Source organism: Dama dama, chromosome 11 (assembly GCF_033118175.1).
Source record: "Dama dama isolate Ldn47 chromosome 11, ASM3311817v1, whole genome shotgun sequence".
NCBI lineage: Eukaryota > Metazoa > Chordata > Mammalia > Artiodactyla > Cervidae > Dama > Dama dama.
Window position 1 is genome coordinate 91625372 of NC_083691.1, and position 22566 is coordinate 91647937.

At 46.4% G+C, this 22566-nt stretch overlaps 2 protein-coding genes across 2 annotated transcripts; one reads left to right on the forward strand and one right to left on the reverse strand.

Annotated features, from left to right (window-relative positions):
* Window positions 1–268: 268 nt before the first annotated feature.
* Window positions 269–4325, reverse strand: PRADC1 (protease associated domain containing 1). Its single transcript, XM_061155715.1, has 5 exons — window positions 4157–4325; window positions 2194–2294; window positions 1518–1627; window positions 1047–1214; window positions 269–821 (listed from the first exon to the last, which is right to left on the reverse strand). The coding sequence occupies exons 1-5, from the start codon at window positions 4221–4223 to the stop codon at window positions 701–703; spliced, it is 567 nt and encodes a 188-aa protein (XP_061011698.1). The 5' UTR covers window positions 4224–4325; the 3' UTR covers window positions 269–700.
* A 937-nt stretch (window positions 4326–5262) lies between these two features.
* Window positions 5263–21745, forward strand: CCT7 (chaperonin containing TCP1 subunit 7). The gene is made up of 12 exons (XM_061155713.1): window positions 5263–5420; window positions 11020–11173; window positions 11797–11903; window positions 13162–13287; window positions 14111–14163; window positions 14516–14687; window positions 17223–17387; window positions 18124–18312; window positions 19041–19138; window positions 19688–19820; window positions 20300–20506; window positions 21387–21745. Exons 1-12 carry the CDS (start codon window positions 5415–5417, stop codon window positions 21606–21608), a joined length of 1632 nt encoding a protein of 543 aa, XP_061011696.1. The 5' UTR covers window positions 5263–5414; the 3' UTR covers window positions 21609–21745.
* Window positions 21746–22566: the final 821 nt, after the last annotated feature.

Sequence of the window (22566 nt, forward strand, 5' to 3'; positions counted from 1 at the left end):
CAGGTCTAAGAGCAGGGCTCCTCTGAGGTCCAGTGTGGATCCCCAGGACCAGGCTTCAGAATGAGGAGGCTTTTCCTCGGGGGCTGAACCACCACTTCCTGAGTTCTTGAGCAGGAGGCTGTTGGGATCCAGGATTAGCAGTCTGAGCACTGGTCCTGAAGGACTCTGGGCAAGCCTTGTACCCTCTCTCGGCCTCAGTTTCCTCCCTTCAGAACAAGAGCCTGGGACCAAGTGCCCCCACCCCAGTGAGCTTTACTCTAGGACACAGTTGCAACCCTGATGAGAGGCTTTATTGCTAAAAAGTCACTGAGGGTTTATTAAGTCCTCAAACACCAGCTCCTTATACCATTCCAGCAATTGCCGTGAAAGACTGGGTGGGAAGGCTTGGAGCCAGGTGGGGTGTGACAGGTCTCAGATGGCTCTCAAACCACCTGCTGTTGGTCCCTTTAGTTTCAGACCCTAGCCCACCAGCCCCGGGGCCTGGCTCTTGCCTCTTCCCATAGCATGAGATACCTTAGGAGCCCAGGGGAGGAAAGGCCAGTGGTGTGGCTTCCTTTAGCTGAGCCAAGGCCCAAGCCCTTTTCCTCTCCCTAGCTCCACCAGTTCCCAAATGCTATCCCCAAATCCTGAACAGCAGAATTCCTGGATTTTCCCTTCCCAGCCCAGAGTTGCTTATGGCTGCAATGTGGGACCAACTCTTCTACCAGAAGGTCCAGGGCGGTTGCAGCAGCTCAAAGGTGGGGATGCTGGTGACATTGACTGGGATGGAAATGATGGCCCAAGGCAGCCCATGCTGTTCCAGGGAGCGGCGGATCATGTAGCTGGGAGGGCATGAAGAGAGGTGGTGATGGTCACTTTCTTGGCACCCCATCATGCCCCACTGTCCCCATTACTCTGGGAGTTCCAGAGCCTGAGGATTTTTTTGGCCCTCCAACCAGGGCACCCCAAGATGAGGCTTATGGGTAGGGACTAGTAATTGCCCTTGACCTCCCCGAGTTGTGGCACCCAGCTTGGTGCTAATACAGCCAGAGACAAGGACCCCTCACCCATCTCGGCCGAGCAGGAAGAGGGCAGGGATGTCAGCTGTGCGCTGGGTACTGTCCTGGATCATCTCCACGTAGAAGCTGTCATTGTCAACCGCGTTGTCAGAGATAATCACTGCCCGCCCGCCGTGCTCCTGCACCACCCGGGTCTTGGAGAGGAAGGAGCAGCCCCTGGAAGAGGTGATGATGAGACCAAAGAAAAGGCAGGGTCCTAGCTATTCCCGCCCCAGACCACCAACCCAGGAGGGTGAAAGAAGGACTGACCGTGGAGGACTGTTTTTTTAATAGAGGCTCACAAGTAAATGGCCAAAGGCTTGGATAATTTTAAGACATTTCTTAAAGACTCTTAAAAAGATGAATTATTTAAAAACAGTTATTTCAAAGTATCACCACCAAAAAAAAAAAAAAACAAAGTATCACCACCAACACTGATCTCAGACCCTCCCCTGGCGCCTGTGCCTGTCTGCGCCTTACCCCCTCTCCACCAGCGCGATCTGGTCCTGGATGAAGAAACCGTTGCTGAGTTCCCCGCAGGCCTCTGAAGGTTCCGCAGGGACAAGGTGAATCTGCTCATACCTTGTGTGCTGAAAGATTTAAACAGGTGAAAGTGTGGGGAGGGGTTAGGACCGAGCTGATCATTCCATCCTGTCAGCTCCTCAAAAATTTGAAGGAAATGCGTGATTTCTGTATGCTGGATGCTTGAACACTTTGACTCAATTCTCACAGTTGTCTGGTTGTCCTATCCCACCCTCCCTTTTTGTCTTTTTTTTTTTTTTATCAAATCCTTATTTTATTTATTTATGTTTTCCACCCTCCCTGTCACAGACACAGGGAAGTTGCTATGGACCCAGAGTCACACATTAATAGTTCAGTAGTGGAGCTAGCAGAGCCTTTGGCTTTTTTTTTTAACTACTTCATGTCCCTAAGAAGACAGTTTTTCCCTCTGTGATGCCCAGGTCTGTATTATACCCAGAGGAACAGCCAGAAGCCCTTCCTTCCTGGCTCTGTAGCCCCTGGAAGACAGAGCTGGATTCTGTCCCCTTCTCTGTCCCAGCACTCAGGTATTGATTGAATTGATGAAGGTCACCTCAACTTAGTAGGGGGAAATGTGGAGACAGCATCAGAGATGAGGGGGCCTCCCTGAACTTACAAAGATACCACCAAAGTCCTTGGCAGGCGTGGCTGTAAAGATGTATCGAATGTCCCCAGGACTCAGCACTTGAAAGTACAAATAATCATGGATGCGTAAGCCTGAAAGGTAAAAGGTACAGGTGAGACGCCTCCAGGGGAAAAGCTGGTTCAGGTTCAGATCATGGACCGTATGCCTTCAACTAGGCTGGCTGTGGTCTGGGCCCAGAGACCCAGCTTCCGCCAACTGTGTCCTTGAAGTAGGTAGGATAGATGGTCTCTGCCCTGGGGAGGATAGAACTGATGCAGACAGAGTTAGTGACCCCAGAGATTTACAGCTGTTGCTGCTTACACAGGTGAGCCAGGGAGACAGAGTTCCAGTGTTACCTCTCTGAGGGTTAATTCATCTTTGTTCTGAGGCAGACTTGAGAGTTTCAAGGTGGTAGATGTGGTAGCTGTTGTAAAAAAAAAAAATCTGGTTCCACTGCCATTTCCCCCTCGTCCAGTCACTACCATTTCTTGTCCTAGCTGATGCAGCTTTTTAACTGGTCTATCTTAGCCTCCATTCTTGCTCCCTAAGGTCCATTCCCCTTACAACTGCCAGGAATTTCCTTAAAATGTCTTAAAGCAGATATGATCATGTCACCACTGCCAGAGCTTCAATACCCTTCAAGGACTTTCTTTTGCACTTAAAACCTAAACTCTAGTCTGCAAGGCCCTGCTTGATCTGGCCATTGGCTACCCCAACCTCGTCTCTTCCCTTCCTATGTTCTAACTACACTGGCCTCCAGTTTCTTCACATCTCCAGGTCTTCTCGCAAGTTCCCTCACCATACCACACCTCTGTCTCTTTATAGGGCTCACTCCTATTCATCCATCAGATCACTTTCTCAGAGAAACCTGCCTTGTGACTGCCCTCCCTTTATGCCCCTTCAAAAATGTACTTTGTCTCCAATGACACTTTTAACATAATTTGGAATTATTTTTGTTTGTTGTCTATCTCCTGCACTAGAACAAGGACTTAAGTTTGTAATTTCATTCAATACTGTATCCACATTATCTAACATAGTGGCTAGACTATAATTGGTGCTCTAAAAGGTTGTTGAGTGAATGAACAACTATTTCCAGCAGGGAATTGCCAGAACAACTAGATTTTTCTGGGATGTGGATCTCTTTAGTACCAAAGTGTAATGTTTTACCTGAACTGAAGTCGCTGGTTTCCTTAGCCTAGAGAGATTGACTAATGTGAAAGGGTGGAAGCTTCTGCCACAAGTCACTACTGTGTGTAAGGGCTGGGATCGACTGTGGCTTTAGCTGTCCTTTTCTACGTCCTAATCAGCCACCAGGTAGAGGTCCACTGGTTTGCTACTGGGCTACACATACAGCCTTTTGTCCTGGGAGTGGAGGCTTCCCATCAAATAGAAATACACTCCCAGGAGGCCTTCCTGGATTAGCACTAAAATTCCCCTCTTCCCTACACATCTTTGCCTAGCCTTTGTATCCTCTGATCTGGTAAATTAAGTGTAGATATACACATGTGCTCACGTATGTATATGGGAGTATGTTTATGTTCTCGTGTAGGTGCAAACAGGTTTGGTGTGTACGTATGTGCTAAGTGCGTGTCAAGCCTACGTATAGGCATGTGTGGTCCCATTTATGTATGTGAGTGCTCACATAATTCCAGCTTGTAGTACCCCTAGGTGTTCCTTGCTCTTCGCCCCCCTCAGCCACCTAAGTCGGCGCTAGTGGGGGTAGGGGGAACCTTCCTTTGACGTGGGTAGCTGGGGACTCACAGCCCAGCCTCAGGCCGCCCCCAGTTAATCTCCCTGGGGACCACTACCCACCCACTCCAGGTGCCAGTGTCTGGACCTGCCTTGCTCCGAATTCGCGGGGTCCCCAAGGTGACCCGGGGCCCCCGACCCAGGACGCGCTCAAGCTGGTCCGCCAGCCCCGCCCTGAAGCGTAGCCCCGCCCGTTGCTGCTCACCGTGGGCCGCGACGCACGCGGGGAGCCAGAGCACGAGACACCACCAGCCCGCGGCGCCGGGGACCATCTCCAGGGCCCGGCCGGGCGCCGCGCTTCTTCCAGCCACCCCGCCGCGCGTACCTAGCCGGACTTCGGCCTGACAGCTGCTCTGGCCTCCCGCCCCCGGACCCGCTCACGCCGTCGGTTGGCTGACCGGAATGAGGCCTAGGACTTATTGGCTCTGAGGCCTGCTTATGTAGCCACATTTTCCGCCCCTACGCCCTAGCCCACTTCCTATTGGTCGAGAGAAGTGAGGCCGAGGGCTGATTGGTCTAAACTCTTAACTGCCGGCCCCCGCCCCAGCATTTCTCATTTTGGGTTAGACTCTGCAGGACCTTTCTGGCAGAGAGCGGGCCGGGGAGGCCGCGGGAACTGAGAATGGAAGACCCGCAGGACTCGCCTCAGCCCCGAAAAGTCTTGGCTAGTCAGCTCGTGCGTTCTCGGCCGAATCCTCACCGCGGCCGCATCGCAAGGCAACGATTTATCTTCTAGCTGTGCTTTCCTTTTTCCCATCCTCTCCTTGGGAAGGCATTCTCCTAGCGCCCAGGTGGTGTCGGGCGACCCCTGCTCTGCTCATCCTCTGCCTAGTTCCACTGGCGTTTGCGCGCTGGTAGTCAGTAGGCTCTGGGGATGTGGCCTGATGTACCCGACCCTCGAGGAAGCTCTGACAGTGCCAAACCAGAAAACGAGCATTCGGGCCAGGTGCCCACGTGTGATTTTGGATACCTAACCTCTCAGCCTCAGTTCCCTCATCTGTAAAGTGGGCGTGATCGTGGTACTACCAAAACGATAGTGTTCAACAACGAGCTCACTCACGTCAAATGCTTAGTTAAAGCCTCTCAGTAAGCAGTCAATAAATATATGCGTTTATTGCATCCCTTGGTCTTGGGAGATAGGGGGAATGGAATTAGAGTTAGTGGCTGACGCGACCAAGCAAGGATTCTACATGCTCAAAAATAATGGCACCATGGAAAACCGGCGAACCTTCCTTTACCAACGATTCTCTTAGCTCTCGCCGAGGCCCAGCCTCTGACCCTTCTAGCCACGCCGACTCTGTGGTAGCGAACCATAGAGTGGCGGAAGTGGCCCACCCCTTCCTCTCCCGGTCCAGCGGCTTTGTGAAGCTTCTGGGGATTTCTCTGGCGCGGAGCATTGTGGGGTTGCTGGGCGTCCCGGGCGCGGAGAAGAGGAGTAGCCGGCTACTGGATAAGCTTACAAGATGATGGTGAGTCGCATCTCGGTCATCCGGCCCCATCCGCTGCCATCTGGTCGGTAGCTGGCGCTGCCTAGCCTAGGCCAGTCTCGTAGAACCTTCTCCTGCTTATTGACTCGGTTCTCGCCCCGACCCTCTGTCTGTGAGGGACCCCGGCCTGCTACCGCCTGTTGGGCCCGGCCCGGAGCAGCTGCTCTCAGCGACGGTTTTGTGGGGCTCAAGAGGAGGCTCCGGTCGGGCCGACTGGGGACTACAAATCCCAGGGTGCTTCGGGGCCTTGAACCTGCGTCGGTCACACGGTTTTCGGAGCCCCCCATAATCATGACCTGGGGCAAATGACTGCGGGTTGAGCGTGCATACGTGGTCCAGGGCCAGACTTGGAAGCTTTGCCTGTCTTGAAAAATGCGTGTGTGAAGGAGGGTTCTTCCTAGAACCGGCAGAGGCAGCATGGGGACGGAGCCCAAGGTCTCGGCTCTGGTCTCTCATTGCCCCGCTCCCTGCCCCCTTGCTGCTGCATAATTGAAAACAGATCCTTCTGCCCGTACTCCGCTCGTCATCCCTTCATTCATTAACTAAACGCATTTTGTTGTTCAGTCGCTCAGTCCTGTCTGACTTTTTGCGACCCCATGGACTGCAGCACGCCAGGCTTCCCTGTCCATCACCAACTCCCGGACTTGCTCAAACTCATGTCCACCGAGTCGATGATGCCATCCAAGCATCTCATCCTCTGTCGTCCCCTTCTCCTCCTGCCCTCAATCTTTCCCAGAATCACAGTCTTATCCAATGAGGCAGTTCATCGCATCAGGTGGCCAAAATATTGGAGCTTCAGCTCCAGCATCAGTCCTTCCAATGAATATTCAGGGCTCATTTCCTTTAGGATTGAGTGATTTGATCTCCTTGCAGTCCAAGGGACTCTCAAGAGTCTTCACCAGCACCACAGTTCGAAAACACCAATTCTCCAGCACTCTGCCGCCTTTATGGTCCAACTCTCAGATCTGTACATGACTACTGGAAAAACCATAGCTTTGACTATACAGACCTTTGTCGGCGAAGTGATGTCTGTGCTTTTTAATATGCTGTCTAGATTTGTCATAGCTTTTCTTCCAAGGAACAAGGGTCTTTTAATTTCATGGCTGCAGCCACCATCCGCAGTGATTTTGGAGCCCAAGAGAATAAAGTCTGTCACTGTTTCCCCATCTATTTGCCATTAAGTGATGGGACTGGATGCCATGATCTTCGTTTTTTGAATGTTAAGTTTTAATCCAGCTTTTTCACTTTCCTCTTGCACCTTCATCAAGAGCCTTTTTAGTTGCTTTCTGCCATTAGGGTGGTGTCATCTGCATATCTGAAGTTATTGCTATTTCTCCCACTAATCATGATTCCAGCTTGAGCTTCAGCCAGGAATTTTGCATGATGTACTCTGGATATAAGTTAAATAAGCAAGGTGACAGTATACAGCCTTGACATACTCCTTTCCCAGTTTGAATTAGTCAGTTGTTCCATGTCTGATTCTTAACTGTTGCTTCTTGACCTCATACAGGTTTCTCAGGAGGCAGTTAAGGTGGTCTAGTATACTCATCTCTTTAACATTTTTCCACAGTTTGTTGTGATCCACACAGTCAAAGGCATTAGCATAGTCAGTGAATCAGAAATAGATGTTTTTCTGGAATTCCCTTGTTCTGTGATCCAGCAGATGTTGGCAATTTGATCTCTGGTTCCTCTGCCTTTTCAAAATCCAACTTGTACGTTTGGAAGTTCTTGGTTCATGTACTGTTGAAGCCTAGCTTGAAGGATTTTGAGCATTAGTACCTTGCTAGCATGTGAAATGAGCACTACTGGGTGATAGTTTGAACTTTTAGTACCTACTGAATGTACTAGGCCCCTAGTATAGCTTCTGAGGTGCAACTCTCAACCAGGAGAATGGGCAGGGCACTGGAGATGATGCATCAGAGGTGAGAAGACCCAGCCTCTGACCCTATCTGCCCTTCCAGATGTGACATTAAATGGCTTTTCTAGTTGTCCACCTAATTCTCTTGTCTCCTTTTCTTTAGAGAAGCAGGTGAATCCTGGAGGCCGTCTGTAGCCCTCCTCCCCTCTCCCCTTCTGTGGCATCCCTTTCTCTAACTCAGAGCTACAGGTACCCTCCATGGGTCCCAAACGACCTCGGTGGTGTCCCCTGAGCTGATGTTGAACAGGGCCAGCTTTTACGTGTTTGAGGTGAAACCCTGACCTGTGCTCCATGGGCACTTGGCAGTTCACTTGTTCATTTTTCTCCCTCCAACTCAGTTCTCTGTTCTTTTCCTGCTTCCTCAGCTTCTGCCTGACCTAGTCATATGTCAAACTGACAGCTATCAGATGTTCATGCTACCAAAGGCCCTGAGAATCCTGCTTGTACCGAGAGAGTAGGGACCTGGTGTTAATCTGGATACCCTCTCTGCCTTTCATGCACCCAGTACTGCCTTTTTCAGTCTGGCTTCAGTGTTGCCTATCCCCTGACGTCATCTTTGCCTCCTGCAGTGGCAGCATAGTGGAACACTTGAGAGGAAGGGCTCTGGAGCCACCCTGAATGCCTGTGTTTGATAGCTTAATAGATGTGTGACTTTGAGTGTGGTATTATATTTCCGGCCCCTAAAATTCTTCTAACTTGTGATAAAACCCTTCACCGAGAGGCCCCAGACCACCACCTCGGCTTTTTCCTGAGCTGACACCTGCTCTGTTTCCTTGCTTATTGACTTTTGGTAGCTCTCCTTTTTGTGTGTGAAACTTAAGTCACCAAGAACTCTTCTTGCTGTTATTTGGTACCTGGTATTGAATTGGTACCTGATACTCTGGAAGTCTTCTGTGATTGAAAAAGAGGTAAGAGGGTTCCTCAAAAAGCTCAGTCCTGTGACTTTGGTACAACCACACAGAAGGTATTGATATGTTCTTGCCTTTGTGTTCAGCACTGCATGCCTTAGCGTATGAATACCTGTTGTTTCATAGAGCATCAAGCTAAATAATGCTTATTAAAAGTTTTTAAGTAGAATAAAGGCCATTAAGCTGAAATTAGCAAGCCTTTCATGATAGATACCCTTGGCAGATTGTTGGATTCTGCTGTTGTTTCTTCACTTGAGTAACAGTGCGGTTGGAAAGTCACTTAAGGACACGAGCTGGGCTTGCCCTCGGAGAACTGACAGAAGAGGCACCATCCTGACTGACCTGCTTGTCTCGTCCAGCCCCGCCACCTTTCCCTCCCTGGGGGATCTCTGTACCCAGCCTGCCGGTTCTGTAGGGCCCAGAAAGCACAGGAGCTTGGGACAACGTGGTCAGCTGCTTCCAAGCCCTTCTTGCTTGTACTTAGGAAGTCTCAGTGAATTTAGTGTCACCATGCTGCCGATGCTTTTCCAAAAATAAGAACAGATTGCCACCTTACTTTATGATGTGTATAAAGCACTTTCAAGTGTATTTGGCCCTTGAATAACTCCGGGAGTTAGGGGACCACACTCTGCTAAGTCAAAAGTTTGCATATGATTTAGTCAGCCCTCCATGTCTGGATTTCTCTGTATCTGAGGATTCAACCAACCTCAGACGGTGTAGTATTATAGTACTTACTGCTGAAAAAAATTCAGGCATAAGTGGACTCACACAGTTCAAACCATGCTGTTCAAGGTTCAACTGATAATGTAATTGGAATTTTCAGCACCAAAAGCTTCTGTATATTGCTTTATATGTGGCCAAATCTAGGCAGTCTACACATTGAAATTATGTAGTCCTTACCTTTGTGAAGCTTGTACTTTAAGATGGATGGCAATATAAACATTATGCTTGAGAAAGAGCAGAGAGAGTTATGGGATCCCCTGTTCCCAGTGCCCACGTTAACTACTGTTGAGAAGAACGGCAGCTCTGAGGAATTGCTGGCCTAGTGGTAAGAAAGTGGTTTTGGTAGAACGTGGCAGTGTGGCTCCTATAGGTGGGGTATAATTTGGAGTTAGAAGTGAGAAAAAGTTTATAAAAACATTGGATAAGTTAGACTTGGTGGGGGTGAAAGACTCTGTTGAATGGACTAGGAAGGGATTAAGACTCAAGTTGGTTTTTGATTGGTAGTGTAAATCTCTGTTGGGGCAGGGTTGGACCAGAGATGACTTGAGGCTGCCCTGAGGAATGATTTAGCAGGTCTGGGAGAAGGGGGTCCCTTTGGGGGACCCATTTTTCCTTGCAAGAGACCCGAAGGAATTCTGAGAGTACAGAGAAGCCACTGAGTAACGTATGATATGTTTGTTAGGAAAAGTTGAAACAAAACAAAATACCCAAGTTTGAAAACTTTCTTTACTACCACTTTCTTACTTATTCGAGTTTGTTGTGCATCTTTCTCGCCTATTTTTATGCAGTTGCTCATTATATCTTGCCTCTTATCATTTTTTTGTTGTTGTTGTTTTCTTCCCCCAGTGTAAATTGGACTATGCCGTTACTCTGCTAAAAGCTTTTCCAGGGCTTCCCTTCTTTGTAGGAATAAAATCTATAAACTCCTTACCATAGTCTGCAAATGAGTAGTGATTTGATTCCTGTCTGCTTCTTCAACTTCATTCCAGTCTTTTGCTTACTCACTACCCTCCAGCTACAGTGACCAAAGAAGTCAAATTTTTAAAGAAATTGTTCAGTTAATGTGGAGTCAGCCTCATGAGTTGTTTGACTTACTAGTTTGTGAATTCCTGGCTCTTTTTGTTGGACTGAGACAGCCTGATGCTTTTCTATGTCTACCCTGCTCGAACACCTGAAATATCCCCAGGGGTGGACATGGGCAGTGACTGTCAAACTTTATATTGCAATCCACAGTAAGAAATAAATTTCAAAGCATAGGGTTGCAGAGGGTCAGACCCAACTTTGGGACTAAATAACAGCATAGGCTAATTGCACACACATAATTAACATAACAAAAGTTTTGAAACAGTGTTTACACTTATCTGTTTTACATACATAAAATCAGTCATAAGAGAACAGTGACTGTTGTGGAGAACAATGCAAAATAGAGAAGAACTTGTTTAGGGTATCTGGTTGGAGATTGATCACAAAAGCTTTATGGAACCAGCATGAGAGATGGAAAGACTGAGGTACAGATGAGAGTTGTCACTTTGTGAGACAGGACAGATGTGCCGTTTGTTTATCTGCCTGGCCATTTCCCACTCCAGCTAGCATCACTGGTGACACTGCCTGCCTCGGCATCTCTGGGACAACGTCTGAAGCTCTTGGCATCTCTTTTTGCATCAGTGCCCCTTCTACTTCTCTGCGATTAAGCTCTCATGCAGTTAATTGAATGTTTTCTGGAGGGTGAGCGCTGAGTATGGCCTGCTTCCTCCTGTGCCATGGCCTGATTCCTCAACCCAGGAAATAGGGTCAGAAGTTGAAAGGGCTATGCTTTTTCAACTGGGCACTGAAGAATACATTATTTGATTTGTTCTTTTTGACCAAATCAGTGCTTCTCAAACCATTTTCTGGTACACCTGCAGAGTATGCCATTTCTGGGGGTAGGGCTGTTAAAGGAATAGATGTAGTGGATGGACATTGGGCGAATGTGGTTTAAAGGGGCCTCCAGATTTTTTTTTTTTTTTTAAGTGAATTGCTCTTTCTTCTCTAGCCCACACCAGTTATCCTGTTGAAAGAGGGGACTGATAGCTCCCAAGGCATCCCCCAGCTTGTAAGTAACATTAGTGCCTGCCAGGTGATTGCTGAGGCTGTCAGAACTACCCTGGGCCCCCGTGGTATGGACAAGCTCATTGTGGATGGCCGAGGTAAGTACAGAGTTTCTCAGACCAGTATGGAGAAGAGGAGGGTCCTCTAAAGTGTTTGGGGCCAGCAGAGATTGGCAACAGAAATTCCTCTGCTTTTAAGATCTCTGAAGGATTGCTTACTATGAAGCTGCTTCTTTTCCTACATTGTTCTGAATGCTGAGCCTCTTGGGAATATATGGGAGAAGCCAGGTTCAGGAATCTTGCCTTATAGAGAGATTTGGCCTAGAAAAATGAAATAGAACCTTCCTAAGTTGCCTGTGGTCACTCCTATTGTATCATGTTGCTGAGACAAATTCCGCATTTTGTTTTAGTGTATTAATTTACAAGTGAAATACGAGGGTATCAACTGTTAAGAATATCTAAATGATTATTCATTCTTATTTTTTAAAATGTTTTCTACATCCAGTAGAGGTTTACTATTCAAGGAAAATGAAGAGTTCATGGTTTTTGGAAATATGTGATTTTAGGTGGCCCTTTGTGCCTAGAGCTAAATCTATGAAAAGATCAGTTCATTCCCACCATGAGACCCTCTGTCCTGTCCCAATAAAGTGTATATGTCCAGCTCGAAGTCAGAATTTAAGAAAAGATCTTTACATTTTTACTTTGTGTTTGTCCCTTGAAAGGCAAAGCAACAATTTCTAATGATGGGGCCACAATTCTGAAACTCCTTGATGTTGTCCATCCTGCAGCGAAGACTTTAGTGGACATTGCAAAATCCCAAGATGCTGAGGTAGGAAAATCAAGTCCATGTGTTTCAGTGGAGATTGAAACACATGCCTATTTGTTCCTTTGCTCTTCTTTCTTTAAGCATTTTGATTTTATATCTAAAACCATAATTTCACAAATACAGGTTTGTAAAACTAAGTAGATGGAAATAATAGCCCTTTAAAATTCCTTCTGTTCTACTGTGTGTGGCTCAGATCTCAGGACCAGGCCTGTGTGCTATCATTCATATGAGTTGCTCAGTAAATAATTTAACCTCTCATCTGTTGGTTGCCTTATAAGATGGAGTTGGAGATTGTTTCCAGTTCACTTTTTTCTTTCTTAAAAAAAAAAATTTATAGTAGTAAAACACACATAGCATAAAATTTGCTGTTTTATGTTCCTGTCAGTGACATTAACTTGTCTTTGCCTTTTTAAAAATCATTTCTAACACTGGAGTCTTGATAATAAATATTGAGAGAGACAAGCTTGCATTTCAGAGTGTTACAGATAACATCCCGAAGTTATATTAAAAGGTCTATTAGGACCCTGTAACCTGGAAAACAGTATGGCAATTTTCATCAAAGGAATACGTTTCTCTCTAGGAAATTGACAGCTTAAACCCTTTGCCACAGTAACTTTTTTTCTCCTTAAAATCTCTTACATTCCAGAGAAACATAAATGAGTTAAAAGTGAATTTCTTCTATATCAGAGGTTAACCAGTTTTCTAAAAAAACTCTTTTCTCAAAGAAAAGGGGAAGCAGAGGGGGAAAAAAGCTCTTATTTTTTTTCTTCTTTATTAAAAATAAAGTTTAGATCCCATTATTGAAAATTGCCATTAAGAAAAACAGGCTCGTAATCTGCTTATTCCAAATAATGTTTAAAATACAAAAGACTTTGATCCTTAGAGGTTTGTTTTGTGAACCCTTGTAGAATTTGTTCCCATTTATCTCATACCTTTTGCTACCATTATTTGTTATTTGTGACATATTAGCATTGTAATATTATAAGCATGTATACTGTGTTACTGATCATAGTACCTTGTCCATAGTAAATAAGTTCTTGGTTAATTTATGTATATGATTTCATATTCTGGGGAAATTTGTCCAGATCAACCCTCTTTGGAGAATGGGCCTGGCTGGGGAATTAGTTTTGTGACCATTTGATGGGATGAATATCTACCCAGCAACACCCCAATTTAAATGGATAAATTGCCTAGAAAACAGAGTTAGGGAGTTTTATTCCTAAACATGAGTGGATGTGAGTTTCCTATCATCCTGTTCCAGGTCGGTGATGGCACCACCTCAGTGACCCTGCTGGCTGCAGAATTTCTGAAACAGGTGAAACCCTACGTGGAGGAAGGTTTGCACCCGCAGATCATCATCCGAGCTTTCCGCACCGCCACACAGCTGGTATGGGAGTGCTAGTGAACCTGGGCCGTTTGTGCACCTTTTTTGTTTCTCTTAGGGTACAGTGAATCTGGGCCGTTTGTGCACCTTTTTTGTTTCTCTTAGGGTACAGTCTATATTGGGTTGTGGAGGGTCTGGGGACAACACTTCTTGAATATTTTCTGAATTCTACTCCATAGAAATCTCAGTTCTATCATTCAGTAGCTACTGACTAGGTGTATTACTTAGTCTTTTTAAGCTTCAAGTTTCCTGACAGACTATGATGTAGACAAATCACAGGCTATCAGTAAGTGAAAGCTGTTTTGTTTTTATCAAGTATTTCATAGCACATCTTGAGACATTGCTTTTATTGACCTTTGACTTTCATTCTTTAACTTGAGGTACGTCAGTTCCTCTTCCCCTTACTTTCTTTACTGTCTCTGTTTCGGGGTGGTGACATTAAAATGAAATTATATGTGAAAGGTAAGTATGAAAGGATATCTTTTGAAAAAGATGGCTTTGAAAAGAGACAATGTTTAATATACAAATATGTGTATCATATATTACATAACATAGTTCATATGTAAAGTACTAAAAGTTGTCACGAGTGCTATTCTATGCCTACTCTCTATCACTGGTGCTGTTGTATGCCTGCTCTACATTTCTAATTTTGGGCGTTTTTCTAAACTAGAGATTTATATTTTTCTGGGCAGCTATAAGACTTAGAAATGTTATTTCAGCTGTTGAGGGGAAATACTTAAGATTTGGGAGTAAACAGAGAGATTGGGATCCACTTTTCCAGTTTGTTTTTAACGTGAGAGACTCACCCAATTTCTGTTCTTGGCAGGCAGTTAACAAGATCAAAGAGATCGCGGTGACTGTGAAGAAGGAAGATAAAGTGTAAGTTTGCAGTGAACTTTGTCAGAACCTTGACTTCCCATGGCCAGATTGGATGCAGAAGTGTGCTGGAATACCTTGCATGGACTGGGCCTGTTTGGCTCTTGCTAAACCCCTTGCTGTGCCCCAATCCGTGTTGTACAACAGAGGCTGTAGACTGTAGTTTAAAAGCTGTCACTCATGAGGTCTTTGACTGCAATCACCATCTGTCACTGGTAATCTGCCCTAAAGATTCAGAAGACAAAGTGTTGAGGGCTGAATTTAGAGGCCAGGATAGAAACCATCTCCACATTGCAATACAGTCTGATAAGAGGGGCTTTCAAGGCCTGATGCAGGTCCCACCCTTGTGTCCCAGGGAGCAGAGGAAGCTGCTTGAGAAATGTGCCATGACTGCTCTGAGCTCCAAGCTGATCTCCCAGCAGAAAGCCTTCTTCGCTAAGATGGTGGTGGACGCAGTGATGATGCTTGATGATTTGCTGCAGCTTAAAATGATTGGAATCAAGAAGGTGCAAGGTGGAGCCCTAGAGGTAAGCCTGCTGAGGCCTCCGTAGGAGGCTCTTGCTTTTACATTGACCCTTTAGGCAGCTTGGTGTAGGAGGACAGCACATATTAGAGGAATAGAGAGAACTCACTTGGGCTGGAAGCCAGATTGAAGCTGTGTTCCTCATACTGTGGCTATAAGCTGTCTCCTGTAGGTGCATTTTGTAACCTTCACAGACTTGTATTACTTGTCAGCAGAATGGAAGGATGAACTGGCTGATTTTCAGAACCTCAGTGTTAATATCGGAGGGGACAGGGCTAGCTCTGATAAATTGTCTAAAACCCGCTCAATAAATATAAGTACTTTTCAGTCCATTCTTCTCCAAGTGGTACAGGCAGGCTCTCCCTTCTTTTATTCATTTATCTTGAACAGATAATACAGAAGTCAAACTATAGACAGTCCTAAAGGAGAAAAGAAATGTCTCCTACACCACTCCTGCCCCAGAAACCACTATTAACTGTGTATGTGTTCTTCCAGACTGTGCGTCTATAAGTTATTGTTTTCTGAAACGAATGCTCACTTGTAATACATAGTGTCCTGCAACTGGCTTTTGTTTATTTAACAACATTTTTTTTTCACTTATTTAAATTAAAATAGTGACTAGTGTCTACTGTATTTGCACAATACAATTGCATTTTCATTCTGTTCATCTCCCTCCTCTTCTTCTGTCATGGCACATGAGTGGAATGAGATTCCCCTTATGTAATAAAGCTGTAAAGAATCTGAAAGTCATCTGAGCCATTCCCATGCCTTCGGCCCCCAAATGATCGTGTTTCAGCCCATTCTCTACGACATGGCTTGCTGACATTGTCTTTACACACTGCTTTGATCTCAGTGTTCCATCTTCTGTTCCAGAAACCCTTGAGATTAAATTGGCATTCACTAAACTAGGGATCAGAACTGTAATTTTTAACTGGTGAGAAAGCCAGGGGCTCCAAGCCACATACACGTTCAGTCTGTCTCTTTTACTGGTCCTTTGTCCTGGTAATGCACCCTTCCTCCAATCTTGCATTCTTTTTTTTGCTGCAGGGTGAGGTTCCTCAATTTACACTCTGTGTATAAAGCCGTTTGGAGTTCTGCATTGCCCATAAGATAAGAGTCAGGCCTTAGCGGAGCCTTTAAGATTCTCCTAAACTTGTCCCTGCCCTCTCTTTTCTCCCTGCTACCCTCTTATTTTGTATTCCAGCAACTGCTAATGGCTTTTCATCCCCTGATTGCACCATACTGCCTCTGCCTGTTGGGAACATCTCTTTCGTTTTCTGTTTGACTAATTTCAGCACATCCATCTTCATTCAGCTCAGGCATCACCCCCTTTAGGAGGCTATGGATTTGAATGATGTAGGAATCTGTTCCCTGATAGGCTACAGTACTATGAATTATAGACCAAAATTGTAGATTAGTACTATCAGAAAACACATAGATCATCGAACAGAATACAGTTTTTAAAATTATTTTGTTGACATTTAGTTGATTTACAGTATTGTGTTAATTTCTCCTGTTCAGCAAAGTGATTGTTATGCATACCTAGTTCTTTTTCATACTCCTTTCAATTATGATTTATCACTGAATATTGACTATAGTTGCTTGTGCTATATAGTAGGACCTTGTTTACTCATTCTGTGTAATAGTTTGCATGGTAACCCCAAACTCCTAACCCATTTCTCCTCCAGCCCTCCACCCTCATGGCAACCACAAGTCTGTTCACTTTGTCTGTGAGTGTTTCTGTTTCATAGATAGGTTCATTTGTGTTGTATTTTAGATTCTACATGTAAATTATATCATACGCTATCTGTCTTTTTATTTCTGACTTCACTTCCTGAATACACCCTTCTTTATGGAGTGGGAGGAAATGACTAGGTCATTCAGTAAGAGATCTCAGGTTGAGCCTGCCGTCTCATAGTGTTACAGTCACTCCCACCTGCCGTGTGCTTTCTGTTAGGCCCTTATGTTAAATCTACCACACAGCAAGCTCCGTTTTAGAATGAGTGGTGCAGTAGTTCACATTGTGAGGGATCACGATGGGAGAAGCCACAGTGATCACTTGAGAACTGCAGGAAATTTCTGACTGTTAGGACTTCTTGTTTTCATTTCCTAAAGAGGGGAAGCATCTAGGCTACAGCACACAGGTATGTGTGCGCTCACGTGCAGTACAGGTAGGAGGGATATGTGTACGTATGTGCAGTGAAGATTGGGAGGTGTAGAGTTGGAACCTCCGACAGTGCATCCCTTGGCACGTGTGCTTTGAAGGTCATTCTTAAAGGAGAGCCCAGACAGGCCTTTCCCATGCTTAGTCTCTGCAAGCTAAGTGGTTTTCCTTATCCTGAAGGGACAACCAAAATAAGTATTCATGTTTTTCCTAGCATTTAGGATGATGGAAAAACTTTGTTACAGTAGTGGAATTAAAACCATAATTAACCCTTTCAGTTTCACAGAAATGGACATGCATTAATCCAGCACACCACTAATTGATTTTATTTCATACCAGTACTGAACTGTTGAATTGTCTGATTTTTTTAAACAGGAATCCCAGCTTGTTGCTGGTGTTGCATTCAAGAAGACTTTCTCTTATGCTGGGTTTGAAATGCAACCCAAAAAGTACCATAATCCAATGATTGCCCTTTTAAATGTTGAGCTCGAGCTGAAAGCTGAGAAAGATAATGCGGAAATCAGAGTCCACACAGTTGAGGTAGGTCCTCCCAGCTGGCAGCGGCATGAAAACGGGCAGCATTTTGCGCCAAAGCCGTGGGCCTTCGTGGTCATCTTGGGCTAGCTCTGTTTCTCAGGCACCTTATGGGCTCCTTTCTCCTCCTGTGCCCCTACGTGTTGGTGTGTAAATACTGGGCCCACTCTTCTCACTCTGCCCTCTCTGACCTGGCCCGGAGGAGGTTTGGATAGGGCAAACCTACAGAAATACTATCCTTTGGCCCTGGGGAAGGGGCTTGCGGGAGCCTTTCAGCTATAAAATGAGCCGTGTATTTTGATTCCTCTTTTTTGGGCAGATGTGCGCTCTGCCCTTCTAGACTGTGTCCCGTGCTGCTGGGACCGCTCTGCTCCCAACATTGGTATCACCAAGTCTGTCTCTCTGGAGGTAGCATTGTCACCCAGCAGTAAGCAACTATTCTTGGAAAATGCATCCCCAACACAGAATGGCCTTTGAAGGAAAGGTCTTGTCATTGGGAACTCTATGGGTGCAGTGCCTCAGAGGAGCTAGAACTTAGCTGGCCAAACTGCCTCACATCTTAGCAAATACCAGCTCTGGAGTAGCTCCCAGTGCTCAGATTACTTTCTGCTTTTGTGTTTGAAAGTTTTAGATGGTTCCTAAGTTACCTTATAGGGTCCTTGTTTATTTGAACTGAGGGGAGTCTCTTCTGTTTACCCTTTGTTAATTCCCTAATAAATCAATATTTTCTGGGTCTCTTCAGGATTATCAGGCAATTGTTGATGCTGAGTGGAACATTCTTTATGACAAGTTAGAGAAGATCCATCATTCCGGAGCCAAAGTCGTCTTGTCCAAACTCCCCATCGGGGATGTGGCCACCCAGTACTTTGCTGACAGGGACATGTTCTGTGCTGGTCGCGTGCCAGAGGAGGACCTGAAGAGGACAATGATGGTAACCAAACTGTCACAGGCTGCTTTTAGGTCTTTCTGGCCCCAGAGGGGTTTTCACTTACCCCTAGTGTACTGGAGTGGTATATGAACCTGGACTTGTCTTCTTAACTCTTTTTGCCGTGAACACTTCAGTTCCAGTGTGTGCATACTTACTATATAAGAGTTAATCTAACCAAACAAGTCAGGAAAGTGGATTTGTGAGGGAACCTAGCAGTAGTGCTATGATTAGCTGGCTAAGCTCCAGGCTTGATGCTGCAGGCCAGGTTTCCTCTCTTTTTGCCGCACCTTGGACCTGTGGAATCTTAGTTCCCCTACCAGGGATAGACTCTGCACCCCTGCCCTGGAAGCATGGAGTCTTAACCACTGGACTGCTAGGGAAGTCCCTCCTCCCTTTCGTCTTAAGCATCTTGCCAAGGTGCTTTAAGTTTTAAAGCACTGATCATGACTTCAGTTACTGGGCTCAAAGCACCCTAGTTTAGGAAAGAGTGTATTGGGTAAAGCATCTCTTTTTAACTGGGCTTGTTTGCCCTTCATGTTTCTTCATTCTGTTTTGTTTTCTCCTCTTCCAGAGGGAGCCTTGAGGTCAAGGGTGAGAGTGGGTCATCCAGTGTATCTGGGGCATCGTGGCAGTCTAACATGGGAATTGGCTTTAAAACTAAGTAGCAGGATGCTTGCTTCCCACCTCATGTGATTTGTCACTGCTAGATGATCTTGTCTTGCGTTCCTCAGGCTTGTGGAGGCTCCATCCAGACCAGTGTGAATGCGCTGTCATCAGATGTTCTGGGCCACTGCCAGGTCTTTGAAGAGACTCAGATTGGAGGCGAGAGGTGAGTAGTGGGTCTGGGTTCCCTGTTCGCTTAGCCTACAAGACTTGCCGGATGGCCTTCTGCCATCTATGGTTTGTGGTGTATATATAACAGGTCTCCCAGGTGGCGCTAGAGGTAAAGAGCCTACCTGCCATTGCAGGAAATGAAGAAAAGCGAGTTCGGTCCTTGGGTGGGGAGAATGCCCTGGAGGAAGAAATGGCAACCCACTCCAATATTCTTGCGTGGAGAATTCCACGGACAGAGGATCCTGGCGGGCTACAGTAACATGTGCTACTCTCTTCTGAGGTCTTAATCTCTTGGGGTGTATCAGTGCTCAGTTATATAAAGTGTTTCAGGAAGAAGGTCAAATCGGGTCTACAGTCTGACTCCACAATCTTTTATGCCCCTGTGGCACAGCCCAAGAACACGTTGCCTTTAAGGGTGGACTTGGAGAATTTCAGTGAGGGACAGAAGAGCGGCTGTTGAATGTTGGGAGGACTTGGTGAGGTCCGAACACTGTGGGTTGGCAGCAGAAAGGAGTTCACAAATACAATTTGATCCTGGGTGTAGGTACAATTTCTTCACTGGCTGCCCCAAGGCCAAGACATGCACTATCATCCTCCGTGGTGGTGCGGAGCAATTTATGGAGGAGACAGAGCGGTCCCTGCACGACGCCATCATGATTGTCAGGAGGGCCATCAAGGTACTGGACTGGGGGCTTCCAGCCTGCACAGCCCACTCTGCCTCTTGAGCTGATGCGACCCTGGATTTGCGTGGTGATCCCTTTCCTGTATATCCTGTCCTTCCATGTGGGCCCTGATTGTCTCATGGATCATAAACATCCTCAGTCTCTCAAAATAAGTCATGCTACCTTAACTAAGACTTGTTCTTGTGAGCAACTGTGGAGCTGATGGAGTCAGCCATCGCAGGGATTGTGCCAGTGCCCTCAAGGTGTAGGTGACCTTGAAGATGGTCAGAAACCACATGGTTCACCAGATTGAAGTGGGGATGTGCTAGACGTGGTCCATGTCCAGGCTTCCCGGGGCTTGGACTGGGGGCGGGAATGAGGAACCAACTCTGTTTGTAGGCTAGAGGGCCTGTTGACTGAGTGGCCCAATTTGGCCATGGCTGGAGCTTAGACAGAGGGCTCCTTGAATTTAGAGGTGAGTCTGGTCTTTGCAGAATGATTCAGTGGTGGCTGGCGGTGGTGCCATCGAGATGGAGCTCTCCAAGTACCTACGAGATTACTCAAGAACCATTCCAGGAAAGCAGCAGCTACTGATCGGGGCCTATGCCAAGGCCTTGGAAATTATCCCACGCCAGCTCTGTGACAATGCTGGCTTTGATGCCACAAACATCCTCAACAAGCTACGGGCTCGGCACGCCCAGGTGGGTTGTTCCTTTCCTTTGAGTCCAGGGACTGGGTGGATGGGCTGGATTCTTAGCGTGTGCTGTGCTTCCTCAGGCTCTGTGTGGTCAGCCCAGCGGATGGTGCTGAAACCAAACCCAGCACCAACTGCCTGCCTCCTCTGAGGGCAGAAGGAGAGACATGGTGTCAGGACTAGTTGTTCCGGGGTTTCTTCAGTGCCTCTTGCAAGAGTCGGATCACTCCTTTTAGTGCGCTGAGGGAACAAAGAGACACGGTAGCCTCCTGCCTGGAGGCATGCACTACCTACCGTGTTTAGTGGGTTCCTCGTGTGTTCCTCCAGCACTTGAGGGCCCTGCTGACAGGAGTCCAGCCATGGCTGTCCTGCCTCCTTGTAGAGCATGTGTCTCTTGAGAATTTAGTTTGCTCCTCTGCTGTTCAGCAAGTACTCATTTAGAGATGTTTGCTAAATGCTCAGTATGGTGACAGCAGCACCCAGTGAGTGACCTTGCTTCTGACTTGTGTTAGAACTTTAAGCGAGTCACTTTCTCTTGTGTGTCAGTTTCCTTATCTGTAAAATGGGGGCTGAAAATCATCCTCTTGAAAAACATGGTTTGACATACAGTCCTCAGATGACCTGAGGGTGAGAATAGGGCCTTCCTAAAACCCAGCAGCTTGCCTGGGAGAGGCCTTGGTCAGTGCTTCTCTCAGGTCTGGAGGGGTGGTGGAGGGCAGGGATGGGAAGAGGCTTCCAGGTTCCTGTTGGAATGCCATTTTCCTTAGGGAGATGCCAGTGGGTTCAGAGAGCCTGAGGATGCCTCACAATCTAAGTCATTGAGAGGATGTGCAGGAAGAAATCTGAGAGCAGTTCATATCATTTTCCCTCTTTTTCTACTTTTTCAGGGTGGCATGTGGTACGGGGTGGACATCAACAATGAAGACATTGCTGACAATTTTGAGGCCTTTGTGTGGGAGCCAGCAATGGTGCGGATCAATGCCCTGACTGCGGCCTCCGAGGCTGCGTGCCTTATCGTGTCTGTAGATGAAACCATCAAGAACCCTCGCTCGACAGTGGATGCTCCCCCAGCTGCTGGCCGGGGCCGAGGTCGTGGCCGCCTTCACTGAGAGGTTCCCCAGCCCTCACACGAGTGGCCGGCAGGCTGTGCTTACTCTGTCTTGGTCAAATATTACAAGGAACGGGTAGTATTTGGCCCACTCTATTCTCACTGGAGGTTATTTAATAAAACTTCAAAGACTTAGAATCCATTTCGCACATTATTTGGGTGCAGGAATTTTACTCATAAATGTCTTGACTGTGGCTCAGAATTGTAGCTTTACATGTACTCATCCAGCAGGTAGAAAAGAGAACTCGGCCAGGGGAGGCGCTCCACTTGAGTGGCTCCTGTCTGGAAGTTTTGCTTTGGTTGCTTTCTCAGTCTTAGAAGCAGCTGGAAGATATGGAGTTGCTTCCTTCTTTTTTCCTTTTTTTCTGACGTCATCTTACTTAGCCCTGGCCTTGCCCGGCACTGCTCCTAGGGTTTCTCTGGGTTTCTGTTAAATGCATTACATTATCTTGTCTATCTCTTTTACTTCTGTATTCTTTTGGCTCAGTCCCTTAATCTCTCTTATTTAAGATCTTGAGGTTAAGGTCTCTTAAAGGAATGTTTCTAAACTCTTGTGACTTCTTAGAAGGGCGTCCATTGAGGAGGTGACTGAAGGAGCCACCTGGTCTGAGTTCAGCCACTAATGGTCCTCGGGGGTCCCTTCTGCTTTCTTCTCACCAGTGAAAGTTGAAAATGGCCGGCACAGATAAAATCAGCATTCTAACTGCCTCCTCATTTATGCTAGTCCTGAGAGTTGGCTTGCAGTTAACTAATTAATAGGAAGCTTCTGCTCCCTGAATCTGAGTTTCAACCACTTGGAGTTTGATGAACTCAAAAGTAGAATGAGGTGGTGGCAGGTCCACACATTGGAGTTTGGCATCCCTTCTTCAAGTAAATTTTTTCTAGTTGTCCCACCTGTATGATAATGATAATCGCTGACTCAGAGTTGTGGGGATGTGTTCAGCTACTTGTTTGATGTT

Bases quoted from the DNA above. Each gene is read 5' to 3' on its own strand.
- PRADC1 (XM_061155715.1), bottom strand. From the start codon at position 4,223: ATGGTCCCCGGCGCCGCGGGCTGGTGGTGTCTCGTGCTCTGGCTCCCC. The intron at 1,628-2,193 runs GTAAGTTCAGGG...TAAATCTTTCAG, and splicing joins AGGACTTTGGTGGTATCTTT to CACACAAGGTATGAGCAGAT. The intron at 822-1,046 runs GTGAGGGGTCCT...ATGCCCTCCCAG, and splicing joins TTCCTGCTCGGCCGAGATGG to CTACATGATCCGCCGCTCCC.
- CCT7 (XM_061155713.1), top strand. The intron at 13,288-14,110 runs GTATGGGAGTGC...TGTTCTTGGCAG, and splicing joins TCCGCACCGCCACACAGCTG to GCAGTTAACAAGATCAAAGA. The intron at 19,139-19,687 runs GTGAGTAGTGGG...TCCTGGGTGTAG, and splicing joins ACTCAGATTGGAGGCGAGAG to GTACAATTTCTTCACTGGCT.